The 18,183-nt window shown below is 51.6% G+C and overlaps 1 protein-coding gene across 2 annotated transcripts; it reads left to right on the top strand.

Moving 5' to 3' along the window:
- The first annotated feature begins 777 nt into the window (after positions 1 to 777).
- Positions 778 to 16,889, top strand: HHATL (hedgehog acyltransferase like). 2 transcript variants are annotated; one of them, XR_003254699.1, is made up of 12 exons: positions 778 to 820; positions 1,008 to 1,159; positions 1,636 to 1,703; positions 2,170 to 2,283; positions 2,911 to 3,105; positions 4,108 to 4,317; positions 9,811 to 9,982; positions 11,761 to 11,905; positions 12,302 to 12,337; positions 13,101 to 13,302; positions 13,426 to 13,773; positions 15,052 to 15,114. XR_003254699.1 is itself a non-coding variant. In XM_026072536.1 (12 exons), the coding sequence occupies exons 2-12, from the start codon at positions 1,054 to 1,056 to the stop codon at positions 16,709 to 16,711; spliced, it is 1,512 nt and encodes a 503-aa protein (XP_025928321.1). In that variant the 5' UTR covers positions 778 to 820; positions 1,008 to 1,053; the 3' UTR covers positions 16,712 to 16,889. The 2 variants fall into 2 exon arrangements, 1 of the variants encoding a protein (XP_025928321.1); XM_026072536.1 differs by lacking the exon at positions 13,426 to 13,773 and adding an exon at positions 16,590 to 16,889 and having other exon boundaries at positions 15,052 to 15,193.
- The last annotated feature ends 1,294 nt before the right edge of the window (positions 16,890 to 18,183 follow it).

The following is an 18,183-nucleotide window of genomic DNA, read 5'->3' as shown; positions in this document are numbered from 1 at the left end:
GCAGCGGGGGAAACTCTTGATAAGCCGGGGAAGGAGGCAGAAGCTGTTTARCGCAGCGCCCTCGCTAGCCGCCGAGCACCCCGCGACAGGCACCGGCGCTGCAAAGCGCTCGCGGTTTGCCCCCAAGAAGCAGCTCTGCCCTAGWGACCGTCCGGCCCAGCGGACGCTGCAACGGGAGTTTTGGGCAGGACCGAACGGGGCTCCGGTCGCAAGGAGAGGCCGAGCCCGGAGCGAAGGGCCTGGCCAGCATCCCCCCCGTTCCCGCGTTAGCCACACAACCAGGCGCCGCGGGCATCGCGGTGCGTCGACGACGCGGCTCCCGGCTCGGCCGCCCTTTGCGGATGCGCCGGCACGTTGCGGGCGCGTCGATACCTGCCCGCGTGTCCCCCGCGGCCGGGGCTCCCCGTCCCGGCACCCTGGGGCGACCCCGCGGGAGCCGACGGGCCCCGAAGGTGCTCGGGGAGGCCCTGCGCCGGAGGTGGCCCTCTCCTCCGCGGCCGAGCGCAACACGCTGCCCTTCAGCTGCGTTTTCGGTCACTGCCGGCGGGAGGTGACCGCGCTTGGACGAGCGCTAGAGGCGCGTGGCGCCGGGGTTAATTAGCCCTGGCGGGAGTAATTAGCCGAGGGCGCCTGCCCGCCGAGCAGGGCAGCGGCGTCCCCGAAGCCCTCGCAAGCCGCCGCGGCGCAGAGCGGCCGTGGGGAGGTCAACGCCGGCGCTGGCGCCTCCGCGGCCCCAGCCGTCGGCTCCGCCGGGGGCTGTCGCCATGCAGCAGGGCGCCGAGCATCCCCGCAGCATCACGTCCCCGCGTTTCGGGATGTGGTGCGTGAAGGCAGGACCCTGCTGGGCTGCGGGGAGGGGGGGAACGAGCACTCGGCTGAAGGGCGGTTTTTGCCCAAATGCTGGTGCCCGGGGAGGGGGGATGCACCGAGGCCAGGAAAACACTGCTTTCTCACTTTTTTTTTTCCTTTTTTTCTCTCTCTCTCTGTGTCCCCCTCCCGGATCCCAGGTCGAGATTTGCTTCCCCCCGGCCGCCGGGGCGGTGAGCCGCCGCGATGGGGGTTAAAGCGATGCTCCCCAGCTACGAGCTGGGGTTTTATGCTCTCGCCTTGACGTGCGCCGTGGTGTACAGCGGGAGCGGGATCTTCGAAGCCTCGAGAGGTGACTTCCCTCATCCCCCGGGGTGCGAGAGCTGGGGAGGCCGTGGGAGAGGGATTGCGCGTGTGAGCCGAGGTGTCCTTCAGGCGGACGCCTGTGGATAGCAGTGTAGCCATCCTAGCTTTGATTTTTGCAGGGAATATCTTGGGAAGCCCTTGCCTCTCACCCCCAAAGGGTTAAATATCTGCCTCCCTTCGTGATTACCCCCTCAGCTCCAATTTCCACGGTCAGAGCAGCAGGGCTGTGCACGTGTCCGCTCTCTGGCCAGGGTCCTAACAAGGCCAAGAGGCCAGTTATCAAACTTGGGTTCTCTTCTCAATCTGGGAGCTGAAAAAAACGCACACCTACACCCCTCTGCACAGGATCTGCTAGGGATCCCTTGGGAGGATGCGATGTGTAAAGGCTTTGCTGGAAATCGGTGCGAAAACGGTTGAGGTTGCTGATCCCTGTGGTTTTCCATGGGAATTATTCTTTTGCAGACAGCATGAACAGAAAGGCCTTTCGGGATGGCATAAAACCGGGCTGGCATTACTTCGGCAGGAAGATGGTAAGCGGAGTAAGGAGCTGGCGATTTCCTGGGGCGACACGGTTAGTGCTGACTGCTGGAAAAGCAGAGATGGTTTTTCTGCTGCTGACACACATTTGCAAAGTCCACGTGACCTTTTTTTTTTTYCCCCCCCCATCTTTTCAGTGTGGCCTTTAAAGAAGTCAGGGAAATATTAGCCCTACAGCACAGCAGATGTGCTTCTTTGCATGTGCCTAGAGCGACAAGCAATCTCTGCAAAACTTTCCCTGGGTTTTATGACCGAGCTAAAGTGCTCGGCAGCCCTCGGGTGGAAAATGGGAAGAATGGGCTTGGAAAGCAGTGTGATGATGAGGTGCCCTCACAGCCTAAATGCCCGTTCAGCCCTCGGCGTGAGCGGACATCAGGCTCCCTGAGATGGGCGCCGAGGGCCAAGGCTGGCAGGGGGCGAAGGCTCGGGGCAGTAAGGCGCCCTGCTCTGCTTCCGCAGGACGTGGCCGATTTCGAGTGGGTGATGTGGTTCACCTCGTTCAGGAACTTCATCATCTTCGCCCTCTCGGGGCACATCCTGTTCGCCAAGATCTGCTCCATGGTCATGCCGCAGGTGAGTGAGGGACCAGGGGGGTGGATTTAGGAGCACAAGGGTGATGCAGAAGAAGAGGCTCCTTGAAGGCGGTGGGGGGATCTCTGCATCCGTCTGTCTGCAGGATGCTCAGGATTCATCCACAGTTGATGGCTATTTGTTTCTTGCACTCAGCAAGGGCATCATCCACAGACCCTGCTTCTTGCACTCAGCGTATTAGGTTTGCAAGAACATCTGGATTTGACCAGCTGCTTGGAGACCAAGAGGTGAAAACTCACCAAGCCTCTGCAAATCCAGACCAGGAGGGAGGCCAAACACATGGTCTTGTGAGGAGGAGAAGCGAAGGCAGTTTGTGAATGTGCAGGAGCGGGACCAAATGGCAGTTGCAGGAGTCGGATCCATCGCGGGCTCCCTGTGGGGGGGAGCTGTCACCCCCGCATGGCAGCCCAAGATGGAGCTGGACTGCAAGAGATTTTAGTTTGTGATTTTAGAAATGTAGCAGTTCTTCCAATCCCATTTCCTGGGGCAGTTTCTCACGGGATGCATGGATGCCAGCAGCTTTATTAAATAGCTTTGTTAGCCATGATCTGGGAAAGGATTGGGGCTTTCATAGAGCTGATCATGGAGAGGACCTCTCTCCCTTCACAGCACCGGGCAGTGGTGTACATGCTGTATGGGCTCCTGGCCGTGCTGGGCAGCATGGGGCTCGCTTACCTCATGATCGTCCTCTCCCACTGCATCATCCTCTACTCTGTCTCGCTGGTGAAGCAGAAATGGCTCTGCTATGTGGCTGGGCTCTGCTGCCTCGCGTCCTTCAAGGTGGAGCCCTTCAGCTCTTGGCAGGTAGGTGCTGTCTCAGGCCACCCGTCTGCCTCATTTCCAAGCCAGTCATGTCCCTCTCAATGGATTTACCTCGAAGGAGGTCTCCCATGAGCCCTGAGCAGTTCTCCTGGCTCTGTCTCAGCTCCTATGGGTTTCAAGAGTACCATGCACTTGGGAATAATCTCACAGGGGCTGTGCCCTGCTTTGGTGGCTACATGTTGGACCAGGGCTCAGGACGCCTGGGTCCTCCTCACTGCTTGGACAACAGCCTGCCAAGTGGCCCCAGGCAAGACATGTTGCTGCCCCGTGCCTCAGTTTCCGCACCTGTAACACAGTACCAGAGTGGGTTCAGTGACATCCATGCCTATCTCTTACGCCTCTGCCTAGTTAAAGACTTCTGCCCTGCTGGCAGGCAGAAGACCGGGAAGGACCTTACGAGGCCGTTTGGTCCTTCTTCCCACCCGAGGAAGGACAGTGTTACCTGCTCTTGCCCATCACCCACCTCCTGAATGGTGCTTCCCCACTGTGTCAGGCTTGTGCTGCCTTTTCTTAGACCCCAGGGAGGACTCCATCCCACTCCTCCCCAGGACATGGGCTGCGGTGCAATTCCTGTCCTGGAGCAAAGCCTGCGTGTCCCTTCAAGGCGACACACCTGGGCCTGGCAGGCAGCTGCCACCAGGCTCTGCCCTCCTTCAAAGCCAGCTGGGAGCCACGTAACGCAGCTCAGGGCTGGGTCCAAGGCTGAAAACCCTGCTGGCCCCGGTGTTGTAGCTGCTGCAAGCCCGGCTTGGTGAAGATGCGGCTGAGAGGATCAATCATCTCCCAGCTCCTCCAGGATGCAAAAGCATCAAGCCCCAGTTTTATCATTCTAACAGCTAAGGCTAATTAGCCACGGGAGCAATTTGTGTCAGAGTGTAATTGGAGGTTTTAAACCGTTCCCCTGGGAGCAGATGTCTTTGGAAAAGCGAGGATGTGCAGAGGTGACGTGAGCTGTGTGGTGGTAACTCTTCATTTCTCACCTAGAGTGGATTTGTACCGGGAGTTTTTGATCTTCAAGATGTCCTCTTCTATGGGGGAAGCGGCTTCACCATCATGCGCTGCATCAGCTTCGCACTTGAGAGCTGCGAGAGGAAGGAGGGCATCTACTCCATCTTCGACCTCCTCAAATACAACTTCTACCTTCCCTTCTTTTTCTTTGGTCCCGTCATGACCTTTGACCAGTTCCATGCTCAGGTAAGTGCCCTGGGCACCTCCTTAGCCCAGGCCTCAAGGGGACCTTTCCCCTCAGTGCTGTGTTTAGTTGCTTGCTTTTAATGCCTACCAAAAGAGATTGTTTAACACAGTGGAGGTGCAAATAACTGCGGACCCTACTGCATTTATGTAGGCTGTGGATGTGGTCTAGGTTCCACAATGATATCCTGAGTTTGGGGAGGAGCACGAACTGATGGCACTAAAGTAAAGAAGTTTTTTTTTTTTTTTTAACCTTTCTCAGCAATTTGTCCCTCATGGGCATCTAGCCATTTCCTACAGTAAGACAGATAATGATGTGATGAAAACACTACGCTGAGTTTGAGCGGAGATGGATTTAGCGCTTGTCTGTGCTCACTGGGCAACTTTGCATTCCCCCACTCAGTGCCTTAGTTTCCCCATTGGCAAGTGAAAATACACCTGCATGCTCAGAGGGTTGTGCAAGCATGAAGATTAGCCTGGTGATCTTCTCTGGGTTCAGGAAACACAAGCTGTGCTTGCAATCGAGAGCAGACGGCTCACTGCCTGCACGAATTGCCTGCAGAAATCACCCACCGTGTGCTACTACCCCTACGGCTCTGTGCTCCCCTTCCCTGTGGTGCTGGGGAACCACAGTGTGAGCTAGATGTCTGATACCTGTTGGCATCTATCTGTGGGGGCCTTTGCATGGCAACGGCCGTGAGCGTGCACGTGGGACAGCATGGGTGTCCTCACGCCCCGTGTTTTTGCTCGGGGGTATTCCCGTCTAGCTGGTTCTCTCTAGGAGCAAGAATTTCTAGGGCTGGTCTGTGTGTCTTAAGATCAAGGTGTTTCTCTAGAAATAAGTAAGTCTGGGCGGAAGGATTTTTATAGCAGGTTGTTTTTCAGCTACCTCATCGGGCTTCCTCTGCTCCCCAAGAAATGCTGAGGTGCCCAGAGCCCCTGCCCATATTGCACATGACCAAGAGGGCTTTTGAAAGGCGGATTCAAATAGCACTGGAAAACTCATCAGCAGAAGTCCAGCCTGGTACCAGCCGACTTCTGGGGTTGTTTCACATCGAAGGATCATGCTAAATGGCAGCTCTCTCTCCCTTCCCACTCTTCCCATCCCAACATCCTTTTACATCATTGGTGGATTGCCATCAGCAAAACAAAACATTACTGACTCTTAAGAAGACCCTCTTGCCTGGTCAGCAATGGTGCTGGGAAGCCCATCTACTGATTGTCATTTCCCTTCTGTTTCCTTTTAAAGAAGAATAATTAAATAGAATATATGGACCCCCAGCTAATATCTGGACACAACAGCATTTTAGAAATGTTTTCATGAATCCAGAAGAGCAGCCAGTGCCCAGGGTAGGTGAGAGCAGCCAGGACATCCCTCCCTGGTGCGGAGGCAGGAAGACTGAAGTCTGACCAAAGGCCCACCCAGTCCAGCACCTTGTCCGCAACGTTGGCCTAACGTTGTTGTCGACATGTGGTGGACAACGTAAGAAAGGGTCTGCACTGCGCTCAGTTCTCTGCACTGAGCCTTGGGAGCCTTCCTGTACTGGAGTTTGCACTGGACCATCGTATTTAATTGCCTGGCTAAAGCTGTCCTCCAAATTTGTCTAACTCCCACTCCCAGCCTCCACAACCCCTTGTGGCTCTGAGTCCCACCACTCCTGTATGAGCTGTATGGTTACGCACCATTTCCTGATTTGCTCTTCAAACTTGCTGCTGGAAGGGATCTCCATCTGAAAACACCTGGAGAGGAACTGGTAACCCAGGCAAGGATCCGGTGATCCAGAAGGTTGTATTGTGGTGGCATCACTTGAATGACAGGGATCCACCCAGATGCTGAGCTTGTAGGTGGGGAGCTGCATATCTCAACTGCCAGCCACGAAGCTGCTGTTACTGCAGGACAAGAGCTGGTCTGAGTCCTGCTAATGCAGGACACAACAACCTTGTGCTGCCTGTTGAAAGGATGGGACCACATCCCTGGCTGTGGCTGGGGACAGGATCGAGATTCCTTGGATTTCACAGATCCATTTAGGAGGAAGTTTGACCTTGAGGATCCTAAGGACCTGCTCCAAGTCAGCTCCAGCATCCCCTGGAAAGGTTGCTCACGGTGCACAGGGTCCATTGGCAGCTGGGACTCAGCAGACAAGCAACAGGGACAGCTGAGCTCCAGCCAGGCTCTTCCCCCCACCATGCTCCTCTACAGCCACCAGCAGAAATGCTGAGGGCACCCACTGTCTCATCCTGAGGTTCGATCTTTCAGCTGTGATTTGTCGGTCAGGCCAATGTGCCAGCAAATGTGTCTCCGGCAGCTTTGTTGTCCAAGCTCCTCCGGAGGGGCTGCAGTGCCCGGAGGTACCCTTCTCACCCCACACTATTTTTCTTTCCCCGTTTCCTATCAGTCTCTCCTACAAGACAGTCACAACCTCCTGCGCAGGCAGCCCTGGCTTCTCCTAATGTTTATATAAATCATGGCATTAAACTCCTGGTGCCTGCAAGACCTGAACTTCCATTGCCCCTGCAAGGCTTTATCATTTTTTATTTTACTTTTTTTTCTTTTCTGCTCCTTTTTGCAGAGCTATAAACCAGGATGTTTATCACCACTTAACGAGCAATTCTCCCYCTTCTTTTTAAAACACCTCCCTTAAAGGCAGAGGGAGCAAGTCCCCAAGTCTTTTCCCCCTCCAGCCAAGGGCCCTGTATTGGCCTGGCCACCACTGCCATCTCCTGGCTGGATCACCCCTGCACTGCTGGAGCTGCAGCTGATTGCAGAGGCTATACAAACTGCCCAACAGAAATTATGGGGGTAGAAAGGTTGAGTCCCTTCTCCAGGATGGGGTGTGGGTGGCCCAGTTAGGGCGCAGCTCTGTCTCTTTGGCTCCTACCGGTGCTACCCTTTGGTGGACCCTTTGCAGACCATGTGTCCCCCATACACACTAGGACCTTGTCTATAGCAGGGATGTCTGGTCCCAGCTGGGCTGAAGAGGTGCCAGTGAGCAGCACTGGTCTTAGTGAGGGGGTCCCTGGATCATCCCCTAATCCTAACGCCCAGTAACACCACATGCCATGGGCTGAACCCACGTAGTGCCACAAAGCCAGTTGTTGGCCATGTGCATTCTGGTGCCTGGCTCCAAGGGAGCTGAGCCGAGGCTGGATCTTCCTTACTGGGATTCGGGGAACAAATTCACCTCTGAACAGCTGGAAGTGTGTGTGTGTGGGAACAGCCCCGATCTCAATGAGATGGTGGCAGGGTGCTGTGACCATGCACAGGAATAAGGACAGGAGCTGATGGGAGCAGGGGAGTCATGCCCTGTGATACAAGCAGGAAACCATCACCAGTGGGAAACTGAGGCCCCATGTCCACTTGTGCATTTGTGTGCCAGAGCCCAGCCTCCCTCGGCAGATCCTCAGTCGCTCTTCACCTTGCTGGAGCCCTTCCTGGTGTTGCTGGTGTGTCGTCGGCTGCGAGGATAGCTGCCTGTGACAGCTTGCCCCTGCCAGATTGAATGCCTGCTTCAGCTCAGGGTTTAGAGGCCTCTTCATTTCCTTAAAGCAGGAGGGTCTTAGGTGCATTCTGCAAATAACAGAAACGAGCAAATCTGGCAAAGGCTTTAATTCCTGGGAATCATCTGGTTTTGACGACTGGGCTATTGCAGCAGCTTGCAGATTACTTTCTGAGAACTCCCACCTCTTACGAGGAATAAAAAGAGTAATAAACATAAGAGGATTTTGGATACGGCAGCAATTTTTACGGCAATGCAGGGAAGCGAGGCCATCAATCTGCCCAGTGTAATCCTAAAAGCTTACTCTGATGATTTTTATATTACAGTGTCCAGAGACATGACAGCTCCTGGAGGCAAAGCCCGGCCCATGCTTGCACGGGGCACAGCAGAGAGAACAACCCCTTCAATCAGGTCTCAGCTGACTCTGGATGGCCCCTTGAGCAGCCTTCCCTTTCATTTACAAGACAGCCCCTGCAGCAGAAGCTCCGGAGACCATCAGCCATCCCCTTCCTCCTCCTCCCAAATGACTGATCTCTGCCTAGCCTAAAATAATGGGCAGCGTGTGCCCACCTCACCCAGGCAGAGATCTCCAGTGGGACTCCAGCCCCTGCTCCCAGCTGCTCCTGAGGCTCATAGATGTCCTTTACAGGATACAGCTGCAGCATCCTGTAGATTAGATGAATACTGTCTCCCATAACATCCTCATAGACAAGCTCAGGAAGTGTGGGCTAGATGAGTGGACAGTGAGGTGGATTGAGAACTGGCTGAATGGCAGAGCTCAGAGGGTTGTGATCAGCGACGCAGAGTCTAGTTGGAGGCCTGTAGCTAGCGGTGTCCCCCAGGGGTCAGTACTGGGTCCAGTCTTGTTCAACTTCTTCATCAATGACCTGGATGAAGGGACAGAGTGCACCCTCAGCAAGTTTGCTGATGATACAAAACTGGGAGGAGTGGCTGATACACCAGAGGGCTGTGCTGCCATTCAGAGAGACCTGGACAGGCTGGAGAGGTGGGCGGAGAGGAACCTCATGAAGTTCAACAAAGGCAAGTGCAGGGTCCTGCACCTGGGGAGGAATAACCCCATGCACCAGGACAGGTTGGGGGTTGACCTGCTGGAAAGCAGCTCTGCAGAGAAGGACCTGGGAGTGCTGGTGGACACCAAGTTAACCATGAGGCAGCAATGTGCCCTTGTGGCCAAGAAGGCCAATGGTATGCTGGGGTGCATCAGGAAGAGTGTTGCCAGCAGGTCGAGGGAGGTGATTCTCCCCCTCTACTCAGCCCTGCTGAGGCCACATCTGGAGTGCTGTGTCCAGTTCTGGGCTCCCCAGTACAAGAGGGATGTGGCACTACTGGAGCAAGTCCAGCGAAGGGCTACAAAGATGATTAGAGGACTGGAGCATCTCCCCTATGAGGAAAGACTGAGAGAGCTGGGCCTGTTCAGCCTGGAGAAGAGAAGGCTGAGAGGAGATCTTATCAATGTGTACAAGTATCTGAAGGGAGGGTGTCGAGAGGATGGGACCAGACTCTTTTCAGTGGTGCCGAGCGACAGGACGCGAGGCAACGGGCACAAACTGAAACACAGACGCTTCCATCTGAACATGAGGAAAAACTTCTTCACTGTGAGGGTGACAGAGCACTGGAACAGGTTGTCCAGAGAGGTTGTGGAGTCTCCTTCTCTGGAGATGTTGAAAACCCGCCTGGACACAATCCTGTGCAATGTGCTCTAGGTGACCCTGCTTGAGCAGGAGGGTTGGACTAGACGATCTCCAGAGGTCCCTTCCAACCTCAGCGATTCTGTGATTCTGTGATTCTGTGGGTGCTTGCTCCCACTTTGTGACCTCTGCAAAGGGCCACCCTCAAGCTAAGCTGGCTTGCTGAGCATGTACCTGTGGATAAATCCTAAACCCCAACTCCCTGATGGGTCTGATTTTCTCCAGATGGAGGAACTTTCTGCCCAGTTTCTCCTTCAGTTCAGCCCTTTCTTGGTTTGCCATCCTGACAGGTAAGCACCCGAGGACTGCAGCGCAAAGATGATGAGATGAGGAACATCCGGGTCCATGCCGTCCTCCATGTGGGGGCCATCATTGCTGTGGACATCTTCTTCCACTTCTTTTACATCCTAACCCTCCCTTCCGACCTGAAGTTTGTTAACCGCCTCTCGGACTGGTCCTTAGGTGAGTGGCCGTGCAGGGACATGCTCACACGTGTAGTTGCCTTCAAGACAGCAGTGAGTGATTCAGATCTTCTGCCCTCTCTGTTGAGACACCTCATCAGTGCTTGTGTTGGGCAGGTTTGAGTAGAGCCCCTCTTCTTCCAGTTGGTGATACACAGAGCTGGGGTTGGGTAGCTCTGGAGAACAAGGTGGCCCTGGTCACCTGTTGTTCTCATAGAGTCCAGAGAAAATTGTTTAGCTTGGGATTTAAGAGGCTGAGCACCAAGCTGTTCCCATTGCCTTTGTCCAGATGGGGGGGAGAGCTCAACATCTCTGAAAATCAGCCCCATGCTATTGCAGGAGCAATATCCGGTATGTTAGAGTCACAGAAGGGGTAGCCAGCTGTGATGGTATTAAAGTGGGGTATTGTGAGCCACTAAAATGGTTGGGGGCTGGAGCGCAGGTTGTACACGGAGCAGCTGAGCTGAGAGTATACTTCAGTATGGCTTCAGACGAGCCCCAGGAGGTCCACCTGCTGTCTTCAGCTACCGAAGGAATATTATAGAGAAGATGGAGACAGATTCTTCTTGCAGGTTGACAGTGAAAAAGCACAAAAAAAGGGACACAAGTTGCAGCAAGAGAAAGTTTGATTGCATGTAAGGATTATTTTTTTTCATAAAAAGAATGGTTAAACACTGGAACAGGGGCTCTGAGAGGTTATGGAGTCCCCAAAGATGGCGATACTCAAAACTCATACAGACAAGGTCCCGAGAAACCTGATCTAGGTTCCAATTTGGCCCTGCTCTGAGTGGGGGTAGACTAGGGACTTCCAGAATCCAGACTCTCAGGATGCAAAGCAGTAGCTGCACTAGCATTCAGCTGGCAGATGGGCAGGGGATTTCAGCTGCTCAAACATGTGTCTGTTGGCAGCATTTGAAATGCAGTGGGGTGTCTGACCTCCATACAGGGCTGCCAGAGGGAAAGTCAGAGCTGGACAAAATCTGTGCCTCTCCGGAGTGGTAGCTGGAAGCTGGGCAGGAAATCCTAGTGCATCTAGAATAGCGGTAGATATTGATTTAGGCTGTCCTACGAGATCTGGATGGACTGACTGACTGAATACATGTGTCACTTCAGAATCTGAGCGGTTCTGCAGGCTCCGCTGACTCTATCAGCTGGATCTTCATCATTCATGGTGGAAGCTCAGGCACATGGCTCACATTGAGACATCATGTGGCTATTAATCTGTGAGCTGAATCCCACCAAGATGGGGTTTTTTTTAGCTTCTGTTTGCAGAGGAATTTGGAATCTTTGGTGTACAGGGATCACTTTTCTATTGTCAGACACCTCTCCAAAACAGACATTCTGGTCCCTGCACTGCTGCAGGATCACTGTTAATCTATGGCCACAAGAAGCCTGGGGGACATTTCAATGGAGGTGTCAATAAAAACTCAGAGGTCACAGTTGAAAACTGTGATGAGTTTGTCACTGTTTAACAAGCTTGAGAGGAGAAGAATGAGCTTGTGAGGGAGGAAATGAGATCTGTGTGACTCTCTGACTACTAATACCAACAAACAGTTCCCTCTAAAACCTCAAGGAGGTATTATCCTTTGGTTCAAGCTTCTTAAAAGGCTACTTAGTTTTAAAAGCTTTGTTGGTCTCAGACAGCATTAAACTCTTCCCTTGCTGCCATGTTTGTTGCAATAGAGTACACAATCCCATGGTACACAAGATCCCTCAAAGTCCTGAAGGTGATACATCCTGTGCTTCTCTTCACCTCTTTGACTCCTATTTTTGCTCCAGCTGGCCTGGCCTACTCCAATTTGGTGTACGACTGGGTGAAAGCTGCTGTCATGTTTGGAGTCATCAACACCATTGCCCGACTGGACCACTTGGACCCACCACAGCCCCCAAAATGCATCACCATGCTCTATGTCTTTGCAGAAACGTGAGTAGTCCTCATACAATGGTGGACAGAAGCAGCACATTCAATCCAAAAGAAATATGCACGGAGGGGAGGAGGTCTTGGCTGTGCTTCAGAGCAGCTGGCATACATGTTAGAAATTGGCTAGGTTGACTAATCTATTCTGAACGTATAGCCTAGACCTGGCCATAGCCCAGGGAAAATATTCTTGGGTAAGGAGCAATGGATAACAAGGGAAATTGCAATCAACAGCAGTCCATAGAACCTGTGCAAGGAAGGGCTAGTCTTATCAAAAATGCTGAAAATGAGGTTTTAGGTGTACGTTTCTGGGTGACTGGATGCCTTCTCTGGATGACTGTTGAGTAAAAGGCAGTCATTAACCCTTGTATTCTAATATGTTTTTTATCATCTGTATTTTAGGCACTTTGACAGAGGGATTAATGACTGGCTATGCAAGTAAGTCCCTAATCAATCATCTCCAGGGTGGTTTAGAGTCTTCTTTTTCATCACACAGCAATGAAACTTTAAACATTGTTCATCCCAAAGCCTAGGTATCCTCTCTTCTGGGTATATCCCACTCGGGTACAGAGCCAGGCTTGATCTGGTTATCCCAAAGAATATTGAATTAATCAACACAAAGTGCAACAGCCTTCGCAGGGAGGAATAAGAGAACCCTGCCTCAGAATACCCTCTAAGTTTGAGAGGTTCAGTGTTCCCTAGAAGGAGGAAGAGTCAGGTTTATATTCCCTCAGGAAGAAAAGGGAATTGAGCCGAGGTGTCCCGTATCCTGGGTAGAAAGGATGGTTTGAGCTACATCTACAACTCCCTCAGCCTTTCAGCTCTCTTCAGCCATGAGGACATGCCAGCAAACCTGTACTGAAAGTGATGATTGCTCTGTGCTGAAATGCTGTGTACCAGAAGGTGTAAGATAACCTGCAATTCTATGGATCCCTGTGTTTTATCAACAAAGGAGGGAAAGGGTGGTATTTTGTCCTTAGAGGAGCTATCGGTTTGCAAGGAATGTAAGTAATGAATAGCTGGACTGTAGTCAGAGTCAGTTTATTGCTAGAACTTGTCACCCAAAATTTCCTTCCCCTCTCACCAGAGCACTCTAGAGCCACCCATCTGTGAGGAGCTTGTGGTGGATCAGCGCAGGAAGAGGGACTCCTGAGGGTTCCCCTCCACTACAGGGAGTACCAACTGCTTTCTTTTGCGTTAGGTACGTGTACGATCACATCGGGGAGAACCACGATAACGTTGTGAAGGAGCTCATGGCCAGTATCTCCACCTTTGCCATCACCACCCTGTGGCTGGGGCCCTGTGAGATTGTTTACATATGGTCCATCTTCAACTGCTTTGGCCTCAACTTTGAGCTATGGGTGCAGAAGTTCTTCCAGTGGGAACCCTTTGCCAAAATGGAGGTGAGGAGCTTGGCTGCAAGGGGATGGGAAGATCAGAGGGTCTGAGATCAAATTCTGGTCCTGGAAAACATTCATGTCTCTAGGGAGCTTGAACTTGTTTATACAAACGGGATCCATTTTCAGGTGAGACCCAAGAGGCAACATCCCTGATGCTGTACAGCTGCCATGTTCAGGTTGCCTGCCTGGAGATCTGCAGCTCTCTGCATCCTGTTCTGCAGAGTCCCACAGACTTTAGCATCCTTGTGATCAGCCTGTCAGTTGTGCAAGGGAAGGACAGTCCTGGTGCTGTGCATCCCATCATTTTATGCATGGTGTCACCCACCTAGATCAAGCTCCCGCCAGGCCCTGTGATGCTTCACAGGAAATGTAGGCTGGATGTGCAGCTTTCAAAGGGAAAACAGATGCCCAACAGAACCAGAACTGCAGCCCCAGTGAGACATCAAAGTAGCACAGATGGACTCAAAGTCTAAGGTGTGTTCACAGGAAAATGTTTATGCATTTCCATATGTAAAATATTTTTTTCTTGTTCTGCAAAACATTTTGGCATTCTGAGTATTTTCGGTCTGATTCGTGATAAAAACAAATGTTCAATTACTACAATTAGTTCTTTTCCAACCTCTCTAAATCTTGGTGCCCAATCTCTGTTTGGGACCAAGGTGCTTTGGAGACAGGTTGGAAGAAAAGCTCAGGAAACCCCATCCTGGAAATAATTCTATTGTTTGTTTTTTGCCCAGCGTAAAAAGTCTGGAGGGCCTAAGCTGATCCAGTAAAGACAACTTTTGAATAAAAACTTCATAGAAAAATCCTCCCATTTGTTCTCCCTGTTGAACTTTTAATCAGATTATAGCACTCAGCCAGTGAAATATTCTCCCCTATGGCACCACAGTTCTCAGCACTAAGTGGCCTGGGGATTCACCGTGCTCTTTGAAGATTGCTATAAACCACTTCCCTTCTCCACTCGCAGCAGCTGCTCCTGAGGATTATGTGCTGGTGACAATTTCACTCTACTGCTGTCACTAGTTTTCAGCTCTTTTTTTTTAGTCCCTAAGAAACAGTTTCTACCAGAAGCTTGGAGTGATTTGCACATAGGGCTGCTAATAATCCTATCAAACAACAGCGTTCATCTGCCTGAGGGACATCTTACCCAAGGCAACAGATCAAGAAAGGAGTTACCAGCCACTACTATTAGCATGATACCATGTCTAACAACTTGGCCCTACACGTGGGACCTCAAAATGCCAGTCCAGAGTCCCAAATGCATCTGAGTTGCCCTCAGCCCAGGAGCAGAGCAGCAGTTTTACATCAGCCTTATGCTTCTTGATCCCCACAGACACTAAAGGCTGTTCTAATTTATGCCCACCCATCTGGGATCCCAGCTGGAGTTTGGCTGGTATGAACCAGTGGATCAGCACATCTCCTTTCCTTACCCCTTCTTCTGAAGGCTGGGAAGGATCTTGGTCACATTTAGCCAGCCCTCGCAGATCCCAGAGTGCTGGGGAGCACTGTGCTGAGGTCTCCAAACAACTCAGCAAGGACCTAACTTGAGCCCTGAGGAGCCGTGCTGTGCAGGAGCTGGCTCTGTATGGAGCTGCCAGAGTGTCTCAGGACCCGTGGCTCACCAGATAAGCTGTCCAGGGATAACTGGCTGTGATGATTACATAGGCTCTGAGAAAGAAAAACTAAAACAATTTCACCCCTGTAAGAACCAGCCCAGTTTTCCTTGATTCTCTGCTCCTCTCCCCTGAACAGGCCAATATGTCAGAGGCCATGTCTCGGCGGATTAGGGCAGTCTTTGGGGCAGCAAATTTCTGGGCCATCGTCCTCTACAACATCCTGGCCCTCAACAGCCTGGAATTTGCATTGCTGGTCACCAAGAGACTCCTCCTGACGGGTAAGGTGCTACCGGCCTCTCCAGCAAGGGACCTCGTCTTAATGTGGGACACGTGGGAGTGGAGCTGGGGACAGGGACTTAGAAGTTCTCTTGGGTCCAGAGTGGCCTGGCCACTGACTTGGTATGTGACCACCCCCAAGCTACCTTAATTCTCATGGGCAGCACCTTCCTCACCTATAAAATGTGCAGAAAGTGGTTTCTTTCCTCCCACCCTTCTCATGCAAACTCTGTGGGGCACAAGTTGTCTTTGAGGTGTGCTTGTATAGCTCCTAGGGCAGCAGGGCTCTGCGATTAGGACTTTTTGCGGCAATGGCAAAGTTGCTGTCAACCTGCCAAGGCAGGCTGAGTCCAGTTCTCCCTGGCTGGGAAATTGTCCCCTTGCTGGAGAAAGGGATTTACTCAGCCTGCCTCATCTCCCTTTCCTTTTGCAGTTATTTCCGTGTCAGCCTGAAAGTGATAGGTACAAATCTTACCTCCTAACCCATCTACTTGCTAACCATCTGTACTTGATTGCCTCCATCATTAAATATAGCAGTTCGTGCTAGGCTCCTATTAAACAATCTTATCTGTACGTTTCTTATCAGTAGATGGCGACACTATTTTGAAGTCTGTTCAAAGAGTGCAGGGTATAAATAGCTACCTGGAATCCATGCCCTCCCAGCCCTTCTCTGGGCCAGAAGCTGGCACAGGAAAATGGATAATGTGATGCTTTGGGTTCAGTATGCCAGAAGTTCCTGCCAGTTGAGCTAGCTGGCTTTTCCTGGTTGCATTATTCATATCAGAGGTCCTGTTTTAGCAGGTACAAAGCCTGTGTCTCTCCTCTGCCATGGATACCAGACTTATGGTTACAAAAGCCATCACACTCTTCCTAAGTGGAAGGAGAGCTCTCTGCCCTTGGGTTGTTTATCTAGGTGACAAATAGGTGTGTTTCCCTGCATGCACACTATGTCCACATTAGGTGCAGGACATGGCTCAGGTGAGATCTTCAGCATCAGCTGGACCCAAAGCTTCCAGAAAGTCGCAACACTGAGCAACAAGGGGTTTTGGCAGGTTGACTGGGCAGAAAGTCAACCACCCAGCCTGAATTTAGGGGGAAGAAAGAGGTTTGTCTGGGGGGGAGGGAATGCTCAAAGCCACTCCAGCATTTTCGAGCTTTGACTGCAATCCGTGATGCTTTGGTGGACACAGGTACCACTTCATCTAAACTCTGCCCCTGGGGACTTCTCTCCTCTGTCAGTGAAGTTGTAGGGCTGGATCCAGGGTGGAAAATGATGTTGGCCACTGTGAGCTTGTGGGACCTCCCAGGACCACCTGAGGGGAAGCAGTGCTGGAGAAGAGCTGACCCCATTAGGCAAGTCACCGCATGAAGATGACCATGTGTCCCTCCATCTTCCAGGTTTCCCTGTCAGCACCTTGTCCATCTGGTTCATCACGTACTGTGGAGTGCAGCTGATCAAAGAGCGTGAGCGTGTCCTGGCCATCGAGGAGGAGAAGCATGACAAAACAAAGAAAGAGTAGAGGAAAACATCAGCGGGCCTGCCTCAAAACCTCAGATCCCCTCCGACTACCTCTGTCAGGCTAGCCACTGACAGGGGCTCTCCAAGCACTCCTGGCAATCAAACTGCTGTAGCTCACCCATGTGCAAGTCACCTGGAAGGTGCACCCTCTTGCTGCAGTAAAGATTTTCTGTAAGACATCCACAGGTGTTATGCAGGCTATCCATGCATGGCAGACTGCTGAGGTAGGCTCCTGATTGATTTCTTTAAGGCCAGAAAGAGCCGTCCTCATCATTTATCTGACCCTCTGACATATTAGAGACCCAGTGATTTCACTCCTTGGTTTCCATAACATGTGGTCCACCAGAGCATTCTCCCACAAGACTATGTCTCGCAGAGACTATCCAAGTCCCACTCCTGGAGGTTTTAGGGTGGGCTGGACATGTAGCTATGAGAAAGGGATTAGCTAGTGCTGAGCCTGCTCTGAGCAGACCCTCTCCAGGTCATTTCCAGCCCAAGCATCACGCATTTCTTTCACTACAAGAAACAGTCAACATCCACTGTCAGGTGTTCAACATCTATATTATGTAGTAAGGACTGTAAAATGGCTCAGCACAATATATACCTACCATGAGGCTAATAAATAAAACAGTCTTTATAGCAAAGGAAAAGAGGGCTAGGAATTGCACATTGAAGAGTAATTATCTCCCCTCCACTGTCAGCCATGCAGAGTGATGTTTGCTATAATTTAAAACCTTCTGCAGAACTGGTCCTTTCAGTTCCACATGTCTTGAAAAAATAATTTAATGCCATTCTTATGCCTAATTAATGAAAGCGTTGGAGACATACCTGCTTCACAGCCAGGGAACATCACGCACCAGTTGCCTGTGGAATGGGAACACTGAAGAAACACAATGTGAGTCTCACATAACTGCTCGGTCCCCAGGCCCTGACTCAGACCCAAAGGGCACCCCACCGAGGGATGTGAGACTGATGTGGCCACCATGACCATCTTACTGTGATTTATTCTCTGGGAGTCAAACCAAATCTCACTCTTGTTTTCTCCATGCCATGGAAGAAGCAGCTTGCATTCCTACCCATGGCTGAGAAACAGGACTTTGTACCCAACTCTTGCTTACCTCCAGCCTTGCAATCCTTTGTTCAGCTGACTTTGGTGAACACAACCTAAGCCCATCACTGTGTGGCTGAATGAGCACATACACATATGCAATCAAAGGCGAAAGACCCCAAATGAAGGACAGTGATTTGGGGCTGGGTGGGGGAGCGAAATCATTTGCTAGCATACTTTGAAAAGTAGCCTTTGGGACGCTGCATATGGAGTGCATTGAATAAATGTACCCATGTGAGACACAGGGTCTCATGGGAAAGATAACTGAAATATCCCTGGGTTTCATGTAACTTTGGAGTAACATAAGCGGCCTTATCTCTGAATCATGTCAATGCTTGGTGAGGGCAGGATCTGGACCACTTTGC

This window comes from Apteryx rowi, unplaced genomic scaffold, assembly GCF_003343035.1.
Source record: "Apteryx rowi isolate R43461 unplaced genomic scaffold, aptRow1 scaffold_109, whole genome shotgun sequence".
Taxonomy (NCBI): domain Eukaryota; kingdom Metazoa; phylum Chordata; class Aves; order Apterygiformes; family Apterygidae; genus Apteryx; species Apteryx rowi.
This window is presented reverse-complemented; position numbering and strand designations above follow the sequence as displayed.

What these genes read in the sequence shown, in the direction of transcription:
- HHATL (XM_026072536.1), top strand. Translation starts at nt 1,054, where the DNA reads ATGGGGGTTAAAGCGATGCTCCCCAGCTACGAGCTGGGGTTTTATGCT. An exon ending in GCTCCATGGTCATGCCGCAG is followed by an intron (nt 2,284 to 2,910) that starts GTGAGTGAGGGA and finishes CTCCCTTCACAG; the next exon opens with CACCGGGCAGTGGTGTACAT. An exon ending in TTGACCAGTTCCATGCTCAG is followed by an intron (nt 4,318 to 9,810) that starts GTAAGTGCCCTG and finishes CCATCCTGACAG; the next exon opens with GTAAGCACCCGAGGACTGCA.